The following is a 19730-nucleotide window of genomic DNA, read 5'->3' as shown; positions in this document are numbered from 1 at the left end:
AATATCAGTAATATCAAGGTCTCTACTGATAGTGTTATTTTAAAATGATGCCCAGTCTACATCTGTATACTCTTATTCGTTCTTAAGCAAATGGCAATCAGCAGATATAAGTCTGCCTTTAGGTGTCTGCATGGGTACCAGGCTGTCCTTCAAAACCATATGGATAAAGAGAGGCCCAGCAGAATTCTCTGCCCATAGGATATACAGTAGATTTAGTTTTCTGGCTTTTCAATAACTAGAAGCTTATCCACCTGAATTTCTCATTTGCCCTATTAAAAATCATCTGGCTATCAACTATTGTCCAAAACAATGGAAATACGGCAGTTTGAAATGCTTGCTTTAGCATTTATTTCTCAGAATATTGTTAATTAATTCCTTGGGTTCTTTTTGGAGATGGGAGGGTATCATAGAAAAAAGAAAGGATATGTCACAAATTAAATGCATTTTGTTTGCTTACTAAATGACACCACTCATTTTTTGTCTCTGCATAAGGTAATAGAACATTTATATTTCCTTCACTTCATTCTGAAACCTCTTACTTAAAGTCATCTGTAACATATTTGCCTGTTAAACTCTACAAGGTGGTATTTGCAAAACAAATTTGAAAAATTCCTCTTTACACGTAATACATTTTACAAATGGTAAAGGAATAAGAGAATGAGAAAAAAAAATAATTGTAATGTTTTAAAGCAAGTTTTCATAAGTGGAACCTGCTTTTTATATGCCCACTTTCAGCTCAACCTAACAAACAACAATTTTAAATGGCAAACATTTTTTACTATGCAAAATCCATCCTACATTTTCATATCCTGCATTTTATTTTGCTACATTATATTTTGTGGTTAGTTTTCTAGTGTGATTTATTTAATAGTATTAAAATCATTTAACATCTGTTAACCTAACTAAATCTACATCTTACAGCATTATCATGGTTCTGTCCAGATATATACATGCTTTCATAATCACCTTTTCTATTACCTTATGAACTACATATACTAGTTAAATAACCAACATTTATAGATGGATGAATAATTCAAGTTTTGAAATAAAGTTTAGACAGCTCTAGAAAAACATGTATTTACATCCTTCCCTGTCGGGCTTAACCAATTTCCTTTTTTTTTTTTTTTTTAGTTTTTGACACTTCAAAAAGCATGTTGATAACCCTTTCAACTTCATGTAGGGGCAGCATCTCACAGTCCTACTGGTTTGTCCTAGGCATTGGAAATATACATGATCTTCATGCCAAGTCTTGATTTTACAAGGTATTAACACATACATTATATACACTTAGAAGAACACTGTTTCTCCTCTCCAGCTACAAATATTGTCATTCTTCCTGATCTACTAAGAAAACAATCTCAAATTTTTAGTTTATACATTTTAATCTGATTTGAGTTTTGCATTGTTTTTCATTCCATTTCAAGAATATTACCCGAGAAAAAACTTTTATCCTAACCTGTGCCACTAATATTTGGAAAATCAATTTCTACTCAGTAGTTCAAGCATCTCTTTGTGGTTCAGGATGCTTTGAGGTTCTGGGTCTACCTTGGTTTAGAAAACTTCTTTTCTCACCTGCCTAAGAACCACTGCCCTAAACAACCATTTAATTATACAGTTTTTCTTACCTGGAAATAAGATTCCCCAAGATAGGTATAAGCTACAAGATTTGGTGATTTAAAAAATACAGTCTGTGTAATTTGATTATTAATTTTCTTCAAATTTACTTAATTGATTCTGCATATTTGCACTGATATAACTAGCCTACAATAAGCTGATATTCTGATGCACTTCACAGGCTTTAATTGGCATTTCAAAATTTCACTCTACTGAGTTGAATAAGTTATTCTTTGGAACAAATGAAACCTTTTTTTTCTCCCTCTCATACACTCTGAAATATGTTTTCCTAGGGGGACAAAAATAAATCAAAAGAGAAACCCTAAAACAACTGAAATCAAGTATGTGCTACAGAAATCATTCAAAAGGAACAATAAAGTTCTTGTGAAGCATTTTGGGTCATTTTGGATTATACTTGCGTCTATCTCCAGTTATTAGTACCTTATGTGTAAGGGTTTTATGTTCCTAGGATGACAGAGACACTACCTTCACTGAATACATTTCTATTACCTTAACAGTAAAATAATTATTTTTCTTTCCTTCTTCAATATGTGATTCTGCTTTTCATATCCCCATAGAAACCATATGAATATTGTAAATCAGGAGAAAAAATCAAGTTCTAGTATCCAACAAGGATGCTGTCAGTGATGAGTTGGTACAGATTTATTTAGAAAGAGAGGTTTATATCTAAACTTTCATAAACACTGATGTGAGGATCCCTTTTCCTGGATACTCCTCTGACTGGGTGAAAGAGCTCTAAGCTATTAGGCTGTGGCCCCTGAGTCATTCTGTGTCTTCAACCCTGGGTAGTTCATGTTTGAATTTCACTGGAAGAGCTCTCACAAACCCCACGCTTGCTCTACCTCAGCCTTTAAGCTTCCCTCACTTTTCATAACTCAGGAAGAAACCAATCCCAATTTCTCCAATGTTCCTGGCCAAAGACCAACATCTACTGTTGATTTAATGGTTAAGTTAGAATCCATATAGGACAATTAGCCAGTGATACAATATCCTTCTAGAACAGTTTGTGTTTGAATGATAACACTGAAAGTATCCTATTTGCTAACTTCAGGAGCTTGTAGGGTGTTTCACTCATGTCCCACATGAGTTCACAGGAGATCTTTTAACAAAGAGTTGATTTTATATGACTATTCATAAAATAGTCCATGCAATTGTATTCCTTGAATTATATAAAAAAATTAAATGTCATGCCAAATAAATCTGGATTGTAAAATTTTAAAGTTAGGGATAGTATTGCATTTATCTTGGTGTTCCCCACATAACACAGTGCTTTTAGTAGACTATAAATAAATATGAGTTGAAAAAATAAGGGAGCTGAATGGATAGATAGATCTACTTTTCAAAATAGGCAGAAACCTAGATTTCTTTTCATCCTTTTTCTCTAAACTCTCCTCTTTGCCAATAGAGATTTTTAGTCTATTTGCTTTCAATTAGGTTATACATTCAAATTTGATCCCAATACTTTAACATTGGAAAGAAATATTTTTTAAATTTCCAAATGAATTGGGCCAGATTTTCCTAAAAGAGAGAGATTTCTATCTAATTTTTCTAATTACTGACCTGAGGCCCCCTTTTCCTGAAAACTCATTCCTACCATTTGTTCCCATTGCTCATTTTAACTCAGTAGGTATTCTTTAAAGTGATACACAAGAAAGGTGGCTCTAGAACTAGGATGCTGTGCTTGAAGAAAAAGAGTTATTATATAAAGTATCAAAAGAGTAGTATGTTGGATATTAAAATAATTACATGAGAAGTTTTTTCACATTTATTTACAACTCTTGACCCAAGGACCTATCTATAAGCAGTGAATGTTTGTATTTCTTTTTATTATACCAACTTATATGCAAAGAGTTACCTTCCACTTAATATAGAGTCTTATACTAGGAATTCCATGGAATTCAAGCCAATCCTTACTTGCATTCCTTCAAGTGGAGTATACAAACTGGACAAATTTCCTTGTTTAGGAAATGTGATATCACATGTTGATCATGTGCTGACCCTCTCACCATAATCCCAAAGTGTTCCAAAGTCCTAATTTGCTTGGTTTGGCATTTCCACAGTCTTTTTTATCTTAGCTCTTTTTTTAAAAAAAAAGTACTTAAATGAATTATTTTGCTGGTTGCTTCCATATTGCTTCATTCAAAATCCAAAATGGAGTTCAGAAAGAGAACAAATAAAATTATAGCTTAAGTGCAAACTACATTTCTGAGTATCTGCCAAGTAGACATACCCAATCCAGTGTGTTTCTTCCAGTTCAATGGATTCCCCATTGGATCACCCCTGAAAGTGTCAGTAGTTTTCATGAACCACACAGAACTGTCTCTTAGTTTCCCTTCTACTCTTAACATTACCAACTGCCTATCAAGTACTGTCATTCATAGAAGGGAAGAAAATGTTGAAGAATGTAAAGGATTGGGCAGGGATACATATTCAATAGTGTAAAACACAAAAGTAAGATTTGATGTTACATTTGACTAATATCTTGGCTTCCCCTTCTAATTCTAAAGACTGCATATTTAAAACAGTGGCCATTTCACCATATTAAAATATTTCTTTTTAAAATTCTTTCAATTTATAGCAACACCTAAGAAGGTTTGATGGAAAAATGTTTGCAATTATAAATTAAAGCTGAAAAGAGGGGAGAAAGTAGTATGAAGAGACAGATCAAAGCAAAACAAAATTAAGAAAAAACAAAAGAGCTCTCCAAACATAATTACTAGTTATAACTTTGATGAAGATTCAAAACTCATGAAAGCTGAGTTGGTCATTCTTGCTTGTCAAGATTGAAACTGTCTGAGAAAGAGATTGGATTTTCAATCTTAGTTACTATCATACATTATAAAAAAGGTTATCATTTTGTTCTTCTGGAAACATCATTAGGATTCCAGGGATGCTGAAAATGTACACATCGGGTCCTGCAGCTTGGGTCTTTCAAGCATGTGCATTGAAATACAGGAAGGAAGGAAGGAAGGAAGGAAGGAAGGAAGGAAGGAAGGCAGCAGGCAGGCAAAGAAACAATGTAAAAAAAAAGTTGGGAACTAGTTTGACAGCAGGCAGTATTGTCTCATATTTGCTGGTCCTTCTCTAGCTGTTCCAGTCTCCTGACCAACCCATGCAGAGAAATGAAGAAACAGTGTGATTCCTCCTGTCTTTCTCTTTCAGTCCTTCCCTTCTAATGTTCAAGTTAGATAAGCACATAACTATCATTGCATCTTGATATCTTCCACTGGGAAGTGTCAGAACTACTGGCCTTGAGAGTAGAGGGAAGACCACAAGAGAAAGAGAGGCAGCGGGGAAACTGTAGCGGGCGTCTCTCTCCACCTGAAAACCACTGCTGAGCTTACACCACAGTATTCCGGTGTCTGTAGGGTGGAGGAGGCAGCACAGTGCCTGGCTTCAGTGAGACTCAGAGAGGTATTCAGGATTCTCTGCCACAATAGGCCGGATCCTTCCATTTTGTTTATAAAAATATTTTGTGCTGTACTCCTGCAGGTAGTCTGGGTGCTGAGGGGTGCTCCGAGGTGGCAGGCTGTGGTTCCAGTAGTCAGGGTTGTCGAATGCTTTCTTGGCCTTTTCTGGCACAGACAGTACGTTGTTCTTCAGTATTCAGCGTTTCCCCAAGGTGTTGGCAACGGTGTTGAGGTACAGTGGCTCATTCCCATACTCATCCCTGCCTTGGGGGTGGACCATGGGAAGCACTGTGATATTCAGGATTATCCAAGCTTGGAAGGTCTCCATTTTCCTCCGAGAAACAAAAGGGTTCTCCTCCACAGGGTTCAGGTATTCTGATGTAATACAAAAGTATCAGTAACATCTACTTTCTGGAAAATGTTAATCAGACCATGGTTATACAAATGGGTTAGCTTCTTTTTCCAAGGACAATAAAGCTCACATATTTCAGGAATTTTTCACAATAATTTTTTGTTGATTACTACTATCATATGAAAGAGGAGTAAGTGGGCAAAAACGTTAGTGACAAAACAAGGCACCAACAAGGCCAGGTCAGAGTCCCTGTCCCCTAGATTGTTTTTCTTTCTTTCTGCCTTGCATTTGTCTCTCCTATCTTATGGGGGCCAGTTGTTTAAATGCTTCTATTTTCTAAAAGTGTGGTAATTTATGTTTGGAAGATAAGACAAACTATCAAGGTTAAAATAGATTTTAAATATGGAGAAATGAGAATTTTTAAAGAATATTGGAAGATCAAAATGTCTACAGATTAACTCCATGTCAAGATAAATGGATGAAGTGAAATAAAAGTAGTTTTTAGTCTACATAATTTGCTTAGAATGTCTGCATAGGTAACAATGATTTGATTACAGATGTTCCCTCAGAAGATTTACCACACAGGAAAGAAAACATCTAAGGAAAAGACTCAACTAATCAAATAATATAGATATCTAACATGCCTCTATATTGACTTGCTTGACAAAATATATGCTTAACAATAAATATAATTGTAACATTTATTTCCAATAGCTAATCATAATCATAAAATAGCAAATTATTAGTTTGAATCATATGAAATTGCTATTTTGTAGGTTGAAGCTAGTCCATATAGCAGCTATTTTGCATGATTCAGTCTAATAAATAGGTATTGGCTAGAATAGATACTGGGCTAGAATTTTCAAAAATACTGCTAATTAATGCTGCTCTCCTCATGTTTAATTCTATTCCTATGTTTATAGTATAAGCATATATATAGGACATATATACACATATATAGTAGACCCTCTTTTTTAAATATATGCACAAAAATGACACTTTAGCTATTCCTACTTTGGTGTTGGGGTAGGGAGAGGGCCATAACTGTTTGTTGAGATGCTACCATCCTGAAACAAACTTTCTATCCCCTATAATAAACCCGACATGTAGAGAGAAAAATCTCATCAACCCAGGGTTATTTTTCCTGGATATAGGCCTACTGGATATAGTTAACTATTTAGCGTCATGTGCAAGTTAAAAGACAGTAATTGAATATCCCACCATCATACACACAGATTACAGTTCAATAATTTACAAGATCACTATTATTTCATCCCTTTTTACAATCCCTGTGAAAAAGGAAGTGCAAGGTGTATTCTTCCAGCATTATAGCACAGAAAATTGAGATTAAATGATGTATGAAGGATATAATTTGTTTTGAACTAGAATTCAAATTCCCTAACTCCTGTTGGAATAATCTTGTTCTACTGCACTGTTTTCACTATTGCCCCTACAGGAGGAGGCTGAACTTTACACTTCATCATAAGTTTTAATTTGAATGGTTCTCAAAGCTACTGTCATTTTAAGAAAAATATATGAAAAATACCTATAAGGGAGTCAGAATTGGATTTTCTTATCAGAGTCCTGAAACTTCTTAATGGAAAGTATAGGAATGTCTATACTAAAAGTCTCTACTGAGAACTGGGCTAGAGTTCTACATAAATGTGGGTCTCTTAGTTTAGTACTCAGAAATAAAATCTGGGGATGGTCTACAGTGAGTCTACACAGACTGACTTGCCTTTCTCTTAGAAGGTTCGAGTTACCTTTTCTCAAAGCAATCTGCTTATCTATTGTCCTGATGCAAATTTGTATAGCCATGTAGTTCTGTAGATAGGAATAATTTTATGGTTGAGTTGAGAATCTTCCCAGAGAGGATTTCACTTTTAGGCATCTGTCAAATCTTCTCAAAACCTACATTTGTGTCACTATTGGGCTACTGTCAACATCCAATTCTTCGTTACAGTAATACTTTCATACATATAGAGGTGGATATATTTTAATAGGTTATTGACAATATGTATTTAGGCATCCCTTAATTGCATACTATAAAAGTGAATATAACTGCATATTAAGTGAGACAATGGGCCTTTATTCAGAGTCTTAAAATACAGTTTACTGTGACACTTAGAAGACTCTAAGAAACAGTCACCGGTTTTTAATAACAATCATCCATCTTCTTTTTCTGATGCTGTTAACATAAAAGGAAAGAGGCTTTCTCAAACTGAAATGTTATCTGATTTGGGTGTTTAACATTTCTACTACTAACTTTGTAAAGTTACTTCTGTTCTTTGTAAAGGCACAAGCTATGAATATTTTCAAGATGTGATGGTATACATATAAGTATATGCAGGGTCAGAACTTTAATTTTTGAAATGTATCATACAAAAAGTCATAATTTCTTATAATAAACTAGGTCATTAAATGACACCATTTTAATGCATCAATCAAGTCTTTTATTGGTGCCATTGAAAGCTTTGGACATTTTTACCAACAACATCAGTCTTTATGATCTCCACAATAAGTCCAATGGAGTAAGGGTTCTGAAATCTTGTGATATGCTACCTCATTCAAATATTCCAATAAAGATATGTTTAGCTCAGTGCTTCTCAAGCTTGATTATGCATAAAAATCACCTGGGGATCTTGTTAAAATGCAGATTCCTATTCAAGTGGGGCCTGAGATTCTGGTTTCTAAAAAAGCCCCTAGATGATGTGGACGCTTTTGATTCAGAAAGCTTACTAGGAATAGCAGCAGCCTAAGCCTTTTGTGGATCACACATTTTACATAGGCAGATAGTTTGGCAATTTCCCTTCCATACTTTGCTTATTTTGATAGAGACAAATGTCGAGTGGCAATCATTTCTGAACATTCTGCTTGTACCTTGTTTGGGTTTGTCTCGCATAGGGGTCATGTAACCTTCTTCATCCAGCTCTCCTCGTGGGCTCCGTTCTGGGGCAAACACTGTGGGGTCAGCGCTGTACCTCTGCGTGCTGCTGTCCTCTTGGACGTGGGGTGCCACGGACTTGCGTAAGGTGCCGTTACAGCAGGAGTCATCAAAAATCTCGGCGGTAGCCCCCTGAGCAACTGGGGCTTCTGGGATCGTGCTGGTGGTGGCCCTATAGGGCATGGGCACTCCTTGTTCTGCAGCAAAACCCCCATCTCGGTACACAAACTGGTTCTGTCAATAGTAGAAACACATTTGGACCAAAGGTATTGTTAGGAATAGCTGTCAAAAATATGGATGTTAATAACCAAAAGAATATGGAAGTTTGTCTTTCAGAGTAAAGTCAGAGTTTCTTAATTGAGTTTTCCCCCCTAATAGTCAATGAGTTTGAATTAGACTAGAAACACCTAAAATTCCAATTTTTCTTATAAAATAAATCAATTGTGGGAAAACATTTTGGAAATATATATTTTAATTTTACTAACCACCTAACACATGATCTAATAAAAAGTATTTCATGTTCCTATCCCACAACTGCCTATTTTTAATGTAAAAATCCAAAGTGAATCTTCAAGACAAATGGCAATGTCATTAACTATAGGCAGTTGCCATTAAGGACAGAAGTACAGTGATGCAGCTTGAATGGTGATGTTTCCTTATTGCCTTCTAGTCTGTGGTTACTGTGACTCTGAGTCTCTAGTATCTAACTAGAGAATCACCACTGAGATTCTGACTTTTTAGCCCAAGACCTATAATCGTGGAAGTAAAGATAACCTCTTTACCCAGAAGCATGATGTATGAGCCCAGGTAAATTCTTCAGATAAAAATCAAAAGCTACTGTTGATGCATGATATCTCAACTCTGGATTATCTACTGAGATAAAACATATCTACATAGGCAGGTACACAATCTATAGTAAATTCTTAACTCACTGTTGGCAAAGGCAAAATGAGGAAATTATGGAGAGGCAAGAGAGGAAACATGATAAGCAAAGACCAAAAATCCTAAAAGATGAAGGTTGATTGTGAAATACTTACTCCTGACATGGGGGTGTAGGCAGGAGGAGGGCTGTGTCCAATTTCACTCTAATAGGAAAGAAAAATGGAATGATGGATGTAATAAGAGGTAACATGAATGAAAAAAAACCAAAAAACAACACAAAAAAAAAAAAAAGAAAAGCCACATGAGTTGTATGAACCAAAGGGGAAAACATGCACAACAGTGACGTTTGCTAAACAGTAAAATTTTATGCACTCTGACGACAAGCAAGTTTATTTATATTTTCTGAGGATGTTGAATATTTTAATTCAATCCCTGTAAAGGAGAATTATATAGAAAAAGTAAAATTTTAAATGGATTAAAAATAAAGTTGACAATAAATGTTCTTCTGATTAACCCTGGAAGAAAGGGAAAAACAGTAAATTAACTTGAGCTGTAAATGCGGAACCCTTTCCTTTGTTACACGTTAAATAACTGGAATGGCCACATACCAGAGCATTAACTTTCCTCTCATAGGAAGAAACTTATCTAAAAGGAGATAGAGGTGGACTTCAACTTGCCTGGAATAATTTTTGCTATCAAGTTACATTTATTTTTCACCATTTCAGCAAAGGGTCCACTTCTTAGCCTCTTTTATAAAAAGGTACATAATATTTTCTCATCAGTCTTTTTTTTTTAAGTGAACAAAAAGCAGAAAATCTTGGAAAATCGTTTCTTTACTGGAAACATGCTTTGCGTACATTAATTTTATGTATTTAGAATCAGTTGAAATTAGATTGCAATTAATAAAAAAAGACAGTCTTATGGCTTAAAACTCTAGCCTATGGGTTAAATAAAAGTCAATATAAAAATATGATAAAATATTAAGGACAACGTTCCTTATGGTAAGTACAGGGGATGTATGAACACAACCTCTGTTTCCTAGCTAAAAATTATATATATATATATATATATATATATATATATATATATAATATCAATCATTTATTAAACACATTTCTTGAGAAACCATGGTCTATGTATGCACCAGGCACTTTTCTTAGCACTGGAAATAATGAATAATGCAAATAAAAACAGTTGATTTTATGAACTTTGCATTCTCTACTTTCTGGATTTAACTGAACAGAGATGACTAAAATAAACCTGAAAGACAACATCTTGAAACATCTGTGAAACAGGGCTAAATCTTATTCCAGATCAACATTTTTATAATTTAGAGATTCATAGACTAATCTAAGAACATGGTCCCATGGAGATTAACCGTTTAATACAAATTAATAACAACTAGATAATATAGTTTTCCTTAATTCACTTAGCCTGCTGGACGAATCAAGGGACAAGCTCTGAACCCCTACACTGAATTTACATTTAAACTCTGTCCATAACTGAGTCACTTACATGATGGCATAGAAAATATTTATCTCTTTTCTTCTCTAATAACATAACTAACAACACACTGAAGACTATGACATGGAAAGTTAGATATATTTAATATGCACTGCATAGGAGGTGCTTTTGTACAATAGACAGATTGTTGTATGGTATGTTAGAAGCTCCAAGCTCCAGTCCCAATTACAAGTGATATGGTCAATCGTGAAATATCTCGGACCCTCATTTTCATCCTTGGCCTCTCTTATTCTTAATGAAGATAAAGTACAATATTATATATAGATGAACTTTTTAAGCTCTGCACTATTATACAAATGTAGAGAATATATGAAATTTAAATGTTCACACCTGCTAAGTCAAATGTTTAAAGTCAAGCAATCAAATTGCCAAGGCTTCTCATCAAAGAAGCATTTTAAAATGCCTACTTGTCTTCCATAGCACCTTAAATATAGGTACATTTTGCTACCTTTTAGACTGTCATAAAATAAAATTCATTTGTTCATAAAATTTGAGAAATAAATTTTCCATACAGTCCAGTGATATGTAAAACAGAGGGCTGGTACAAAAATATGACACCTGCCTGCTGGAACTTTATCATATTACAACCTTGGCCTTACCCTATCATTAAACCTGGATTATTTGGCAAGCATTTAGCAAATATTTATTAAATTGCTACAGTGAAAGCACAGGAATTACGGTAGATGCTGGAGATACCATGATAAACTAGGAGAGGCATGTCCAGTGGCCTTTTGTAATTTACATTGTACTATCAAACATTACCTGAGATTATTAAAAGAAAAGGTAAGAGAAAGGTGAGGCTGGAGTGAATTTATTTCAATTTCATGATTAGATATTAAAAGGCAAGGCATTCCAAAATATTCATAATCATCAGTGTTCCTTTGACCTCTTCTTTTGCAAGAGTTGCTATACTGGGTAATGTTCGATTAGAATTACGGCTGAGGAAACAGCACTGCCTGATGCACAATTAACATTTTATAAAACTTGAGAGATAAATGATCAAAAGAATAACTCACAAGTCATTCTTCATCAGGAAATACTTTATTATCTATATTCATTTTCTGGGCTAGACCGCCTTCAATTGTAAAGGTGTTGTATTAAAAATAACTAGATCTCTTGTAGTCAGTCTGTTCCAAGACACAAAGTGCAGCCATGCTTTATTAGAATGGATCCACCGTCCTTGCTTTGACAAGTCTTTCAGTCAGCAACCTGCCAACTCTGTATCTAGACACACTGCCAGAGACCATCACAGTAATAGGAGTGTCTTCATGCTTTTTCTAGTTTTCAGCATTAAAATGGAAAAAAAGCTAAACAAAATTCCCTTAGCATTCATTGTTTTTAGGGTTACTGGCTGCTTTTTATGTTTCTGTTTCCATTTTTTCCATTTGCCTTTTTTCCGTTTTCCATGATAAAAAGCACCTCATTCATATCTCCCTGGAAGGGCAATGCAGCTACAAGGGAACATCTGTGAGGCCAATTAGCTGGGCTGGAAATGTGATATAATTGTTGTTTAAATATATTTAAATTACATGTTAATCACTATGTCATAATTTATAGGCTTTGAAAATAACTTTTTGTACTTGAGAGCCAAGCCAGATTTTACTTGTTTCTGCTGTTTTTAGTTTGTAACAAGCTCTTCTCTTTCCCCACACAACCATCCCCCAGTTCCCCACGCTTGAAAAGCTGAACTTTTAATATTGGAAAGAATGACAGCTGCAAGTAAATTGGTTGAGTAAAAATTAAGATCCCCACAATCAGAATGAGCTGCAGTGACCTTAACGTTCTAAGCAGAACAAAGCAGTGCTCTCAGTTAAAAGGCTTTCATTTTTTTTTTTTTATTGTGCCACTTTCTGCTGTCTGTCAAAGCCCAGCTTTGACGATCTTCAGGAAGCAGCACTGGGTACATCTGTTCAATTAACTGGTGAGGGGATTTACTGTCAGCAGGACAAAGATAGAAAGAGGTGGGCTATGAACTGGCAGGTGATCTGGAGCTTGCTCCTGGTGGGGAAATATGTAAGGGTGATGAAGAGAGTCAAGTTTAATTTGTGGCCACAATCACTGGGACACTGTATGATTAACTCGGACCCAAATGCCAGGGGTTATAGAGAAGACAAATGTCAACAAATACATCAAATACAGTATTAAGTGCACTTTTAGATACATCACGTCCTAAAATTTACTTTTCAATTGAATGATAAACATTTGAACCTTTGTCTTACTACATGTATTGCATTTCTCATATTTATTGTATTAATTAAAACATATTTATTTTATATTATTCCTGGGAAATTTTTAATTGTTAACTAGATGAATTGTGTCCTGTGATATTTTTCTAAATATTATACAAATGTATCTTCTTAGGAGACAAACAAAAATACATGCTTAATGCCTAACTTCTACCTAAATTAAACATGTGCTTAATGAGAGAGAGTTGTTTTTAATCTTCAGATAATTGTTACTTGTAATATTAACTATAGGATTAAAGTTTCTAGGGCCAAGAATCACTCTAAATCCTTTTAACTAAAATGGCACATGTCTCTATAAGACGGTGCTAATCCACCAGCACTGATATATTACCTAGACACTTCCACATAGCAATTATTAAGGGTTCTCAATTTTTTATCCTCCTTGGAATATATCCTTAACACTCTGATGGGCATTTTCACATTTCACAGGTCAGGTAGCAGATAGATAAATTTTTTTTCATTTTCTTTCGTTATGTACAATTCCTGATGTATGGTTATACCTCTATATCTTTTTTACAACTAAGTTCAATATACCAGCGTTTGAGACATCTGGATTTTGAATCTTCATTTTCCATAAGGCAACCAGAAGAAATAAGCAAAATGTGTTCATATTCCCCAAACCAGTAAGAACTGGGGAAGCCTATTGCATCTAGGCAGCTGGCTCACACACACACGCATATGTGTGAACACATATGTTACACAAAACGCCTTTTGTCTCTTTAGATACGTGTTTATTTATTAATGTACTCATTTATTTATTTAGTTTGATTACGTGAGATGCTACTTTAAAAAAAGCTTTGTTTTTACACACACAAAAAGGTTAATAATGATAATGTAATAATAAATAAAAATATATTATAATGATATAAAATTATAATAAATAAATAAAATAATAATAATGACCCTATGCCCCACCTGAAGTAGTATTAACTTGTGCTTTCATTCTTTGTTCACTTTTCACTAACCCTAGAACTTAATTATAAAGTCTACTCTTTCACAGATGAATATATTACTTCTCTTAGGAAAATTGAGAAATAGCAAGGGAAACCAACATGCATTGTATACCTACCATATACCACAGACTAGAATATTTTAGGTTTTATTTATTCATATGACCTTTCAAGGTAAATATGATTATTAAAATTATGACTCCTATTTTGAAGATAAGAAAACTGAGCCTCAAGGAAGTTAAAAGTCTTTCCCACGCACACACACAGCCACTGGCAGCTCTCTGAATCCTACATCTTTTTATTATGCCACATGTAGATTTTGACTTTAGCATTTCTATTTTGTTTGCCCTCCCTCTGTCCCTGCATAATGCCTCAACTCTTCTCTCAAATAAGATTTCATGGTTTCCCTTTCTTATGAGAAAAGAATCTGAAGGAGAAATTTGAGAAATTAACTAGCCTTAGTTATAAAATACTGAAAATGCATTACAATGTTGCCCCTCCCATCTTACTTACATTTTAATTTACTACAAGGACTTAAACAGAAAAGGAACTAAAAGTAGAATGTTAAGTGCTAATAGAAGATATATATATATATATACATACACACATTATGGTTTTAGATCAACAAAAAATGACTGTTAGGGAAGAATACACACACACACACACACACACACATATATATATATATATATATATCTCTTACCTGGACAAGAGCAAAAACCAACCTTGAAGCAGGAGGAGATGGTTTGACATAATGGGAGAGCACAAAGATCTTCCATGACAGCACTCTTGCTTATGGATTTATTGTTCCTAGTCCAGGACTTAGTCAATAAATTCCTCTTCTTACTCCACTAAGGGTAAGTAAGCTATTGTAACCCCAGGCAGCAGTTCCCTATAGCCTTTCCAAATATTAGTAGAACAAGAAGATATTCCTTCTTAAAATATTCATGGCTAGATGAGTCAACAAAATGGGAGCTGAAAACTCCTCACTTCATACCTTTCGGTTTTAAGTGTGTTCATATTACATGATGAAGTTGAAGAACATTATTAGCACAGTCAAAAAAGAAAGGATATAAAGAAATGTGATTTTACATTAGTGCCAACATTCCTTAGCTTCATTCAAGGTAAGCAATAAGAATTCTGTCACCTTTCTTGAGGTTAGTAATCATGTAGAATTTATATCTCTTCATCCTGGGTGCAAGTTCTAAATGTATTTTTGTTTTTAGTTCTGGCAACTTTCTTTTGCATTTCTTTTGCCTCTTTATTTTGTTTACATTTCTTTTCACAAGCATGTTGTAATATCTGAACATTTTCCTAATTATCACTTAGCTACTAGTTGACATATGTAGCTAGAAATCTAAAAAGGAGAACTTCCAGGGGGTTCCTTAAACATATTGCGACAGTTCTTTTCAGTTACAGAGTACACAGCTATTTTTCCTAATTTTTAAACTCATCCTTGAGAACATCTAGTTCAATTGCACTATCTCTGTTTGAGTCTAAATGAAATCATTAAGCCTTTACTGTGTCCAAATTCTTAGGTACTCTAATTCTTCAAGTACATCCAAAAGTTATCTGTCTCTGTGCTTGATTGTTTTTTATCCCAATATCATGAGGATTATTTAGTGAAGACTTCTTAGTACATGAAAAATGCATTGAGGTCAGGCAAGTTTTGAAGACGAAAATACCATAGACATGGAGCAAGCAGCCACATGAGGTCCTTCTACCTCTAGGGTTACATTCTTGAACTTTTTGTCATTAAACCATGTGACTTTTAACAAATTCCTTAATCTCTTGAACCCTCAGTTTATTTAGCTCTGAAAAGAAGAATGGGGCTATAAAACAGGTAATGGGAAAGATCCCTTCCAACTATCAAATTATATGTATGTAAAATGAATATTCTGCATGAAGCCCATACCATTGATTGCTAAATATTGTAAAATGTGATTAGCATTAAAGCAAAGGCATCTTATAAACTTTTCTCACATAAATTTTTTTAAAGTATATTAATTATTTTTTTCTTTTGTCCCTTTTCTCTAAATGGAGTATCTGTGAAATACCTTAGACTATATGCAACATATGATTATGCTCTTGGGAGGCAAGACCACATTTGGATGTGACCAATGAAGATAAAATTTTGAATTGAAGTTTCATAATTTAAATTTTCCATTCTACTGATGGATACACTGATGCTCTAAGACGTTAGGTTAATTTTTCAAATCACACAACTAGTTAGCAACAGTACTAGAAACAAGATTCCCTGAGTCTCCCCTTAATGTACATCCCATTATACTTACAGCCTCAAATTGGCATTAATAAATGATAAAAAGTCAGTTTTAGAGTTTTGGAGGTAAATTTGATGTTTTTCAGAAAAAAATATTTTCCTCAATAGAGTCAAAAGCATTTGCCTTAAACTGTGATGGCATTTATTTACAGTTGAAATATATACTGATATATTCTTAAAGTGAATTTAATGAAGCTTTGGTTATAAGACAAATATACATCATTTTTTTTCTTATTGAATAGGCTATATGTTTATTAGACAAAAGGGATACCCTAATATTAAGTACTATAAATAAAAGCTGTCCTTATATCATTTGATTAAAAGCAGTGTTGATTAAAATGATACTTTACTTACAAAACAGATTAGCCTCCATGTAGAGAGAAAATATTATTTAAACATTCTAGCTATAAAAGCCAGTAATTATACATATGCTTATTGTCAGTTGACATATTTTCACTTTCATAGTATTTATCTCTATCTGTGTAATTAGATAATGTTTGGGAAATACAGAAATAGTTTAAAAATTAAGTAATCTATAGCCGGGGTCCTCAACCCCCGGGCCGCGGACCGGTACCGGTCTGTGGCCTGTTAGAAATCAGGCCGCACAGCAAGAGATGAGCGGCGGACGAGTGAGTGAAGCTTCATCTGCCTGCCCATGGTTCCCCGTGGCTCGAATTACCGCCTAAACCATCGCCCCCGTACCCGGTCCGTGGAAGAATTATCTTCCACAAAACCGGTCCCTGGTGCCGAAAAGGTTGGGGACTGCTGATCTATAGGGCAAAATGAAAACAAACAAACAAACAAAGTTACAGACACTCTGAGTGTCATGAATGCCATTACTTTAGAATTTGAAATGCTAAGTCTTGGCCTGGGTATAATAGGTTTCCTTTTATACTATTAGTAAAGACTTACTTAAATCACAATTTGTGTGTTTGTGTGTGTGTGTCTGCACACATGTGCACATGTGTATATATGTATTCATGTACACATTAAGAAAATTAATTGCTTAAAACAAGATAACAAAGTTTTATTTAAGTCATTCAAACTAACACATTTTCTTTTACAGGTTGTTAGCCCATTTGTGGGCTTGTCTTTGCTTTGTTTCCACTGTTTTTCACATGTGGATATTATTTATCAGCAAATGAATCGTGTTCACTGAAATACCGTTTACAAAAGTTCTACTTGGAAATGTTTGTTTAGTGGTTATTCGGAGTTATTCTATTTACTTGCAAATAATAAGCAACAGTGAAATACTTTATATTTCAACCTCCTCTTTAGCAATAATCCAAGCTCTGGAAGTTTTATTATACATTCAAAATAACAATGACAGTATTTAGAGCAATCTGTGTGTGAGAATGTAAAAAATATGAAGGGCATAGTTTGTGTGTTAGGAGATGGAAAACAAATAATATAGAAAACAGAATTGCAAATTTTATAAATCTAATTTTGGTATGTAGATTTTATTCAGTGTCTTAAATGATAGGTGTTGGTAACAAGCAAACAATTTACCAAAATACAGATAACACTTTCAGTGTTCCTATCATTTCAGTGTGGATTAGGTTGGATATATCTTGTTATGCTAGTTTATGCAAACTGTTCACCAGACAAAAAGTGATTGGTTATAATGGTTGATTTGTCCAACTACTGCTCTTTAAGCTAGCAGGTGGCACAGCTGTTGCTGTACATAAAAAGATTTCTAACAGTCCACCTGGAATTAGGACATCTGGTTTGTACGAGCTGATCTGAATAATGTACTGTGCATACTTGGGTACAGCTACTAACAGAGCAAACAGCACATGGCTCTCCCATCAGCCCAGAGCAAACACCAGTTACATTTCACAGAAGCTGGCTGCTATTTACAATTGTTCTGAGCCAAAATGAATATCAGATTAAAGGCAGTACCCCAAGAAAAAAAACCTCTCCCCGAGAGCTACTTGTTGCCCATAGTCTAAGGAGTTTTTACCATTTTCAAAAATCCCCCAAATTTGATTTTCCTGCATATAAAAAGAAAGAAGAAAAAATATATAAAGAATTCCTGCATCTATTTGTGAACCACTTTGGAATTTCCTAAAATAAAAAATGACCAATACTTCTTAGTTTCCTATTTAAGACCGTTTGCTGTCAAAGTCAACCTAGATTAGCAGAACCATGGTCATAATAGTTTCCTTTCAAGTTCTAAAATGGCTAACAGTTTAATAAAAAATATGAAGAAGGAAAATAAATATAATAGACCAGAAACTGGACAGTCTAATTTAAATCTGACATGGATGCCAGAGATCACCCAATCGCTTTCTCCCTATTTTCAGCTATGGTAATAGAGATGGCAAGCGACTTTCCTCAAGGTCACGCAGCTAGTTACTAACAAGCAAAAATCAATGGGCCCAATTAGAAAAATATTTTTATGGTTTACTAAGAAACAAAAATCAATCTGCTTGGTATCCTTAGATTATGTCTGCACAGCTTAGTCAGGGGCAAGCCAGGTGAAACTCTACAGCAATGAAGTCTGAATTTCTACATTTCCTTTTCAATTTCAAGCCAATGATTTTTTACTCCTCCCTGACAGACTCCAGAGACCACTGATTCTTGTCCTGGTTCTATAAGAAATGGGACCATAACATCCCTCCCATAGAAGATGCAACATTCTGAGTCAGTAACTTACACACCAAAACCTCCTCTCTTATCTACAGCCTTATCCTCTTCTGGGGGACTGGGCTGTAGTTAGGCCAGAGGGCATCCATGTAGTCTGATTAATTTGGGGAAATTTTCTCAAATTGGTGGTAGTAGATCATAATAGCCCCACCTCAAGTAACACTGAACTATTGAGTACCAGTGTGTACTCACATAATTAACTGCTGACCTGACATCTCTACTGGAATGTTCCATGGTTTTTCAAAAGTCACATTTTCAAAACTGAAATGAAAACCTCCTCTCCTGACACTAAATGGAATTCTCTTATATTTTTTGTTTGGTGAATGGTATCAACAATTTATCTACTTGTGTAAGTTAAATAACTCAGTGTCATCTTTGACTTCACCTCTATCTCACCCTTCATAAGCATCCAAAGTCTACCCATTTAAACATCTTAATACCTCAAGAATCCAACCATTTTCTCCATCCTCATTGATACTATTTTAGTTGTGGTTTTAAGGTGCCATATAATTTATCATTCTAAATGGAGATTTTGAGGATAAAAGAAAGTGCTATTAATAATTAAGCCAGGATAATAGACGTATACCAGGACTCTCTAGGGAAAACAGGCACAGCACACGTGATGAACTTAATGATGACCTAATTTCTTGACAGACTACTGTAATAGTTTTCTAGTTGATCTCCTTGATCTTTGTCTTTCCTTTTACTCCAATCTAATATTCACATTTCATCCCCCTGCTTAAAAACCTACAAGACCCCTTCTTGCCTCAAGTCAAAACAAGTCTCAATTTCTTGTGGCACTGAAAGCTTTTGGTAGCTATGGTTACTGCCAATTTCTCCAGTTTCACCTCTCTGCT

The 19730-nt window shown here is 34.6% G+C and overlaps 1 protein-coding gene across 1 annotated transcript in view; it reads right to left on the bottom strand.

The window, feature by feature from the left end:
- Window positions 1–4240: 4240 nt before the first annotated feature.
- The window catches only part of ERBB4 (erb-b2 receptor tyrosine kinase 4), a 1120642-nt gene continuing 1105152 nt past the window's right edge, over window positions 4241–19730 (bottom strand). Inside the window, exons 26-28 of the mRNA XM_032638162.1 lie at window positions 9379–9426; window positions 8278–8575; window positions 4241–5420 (exon numbers count right to left, since the gene is read on the bottom strand). Of these exons, the coding sequence (XP_032494053.1) occupies window positions 5242–5420; window positions 8278–8575; window positions 9379–9426 (525 nt within the window). The 3' untranslated portion in view covers window positions 4241–5241. The remainder of the gene's footprint in view (window positions 5421–8277; window positions 8576–9378; window positions 9427–19730) is intronic.

This window comes from Phocoena sinus, chromosome 7 (assembly GCF_008692025.1).
Source record: "Phocoena sinus isolate mPhoSin1 chromosome 7, mPhoSin1.pri, whole genome shotgun sequence".
Lineage (NCBI taxonomy): Eukaryota > Metazoa > Chordata > Mammalia > Artiodactyla > Phocoenidae > Phocoena > Phocoena sinus.
This window is presented reverse-complemented; position numbering and strand designations above follow the sequence as displayed.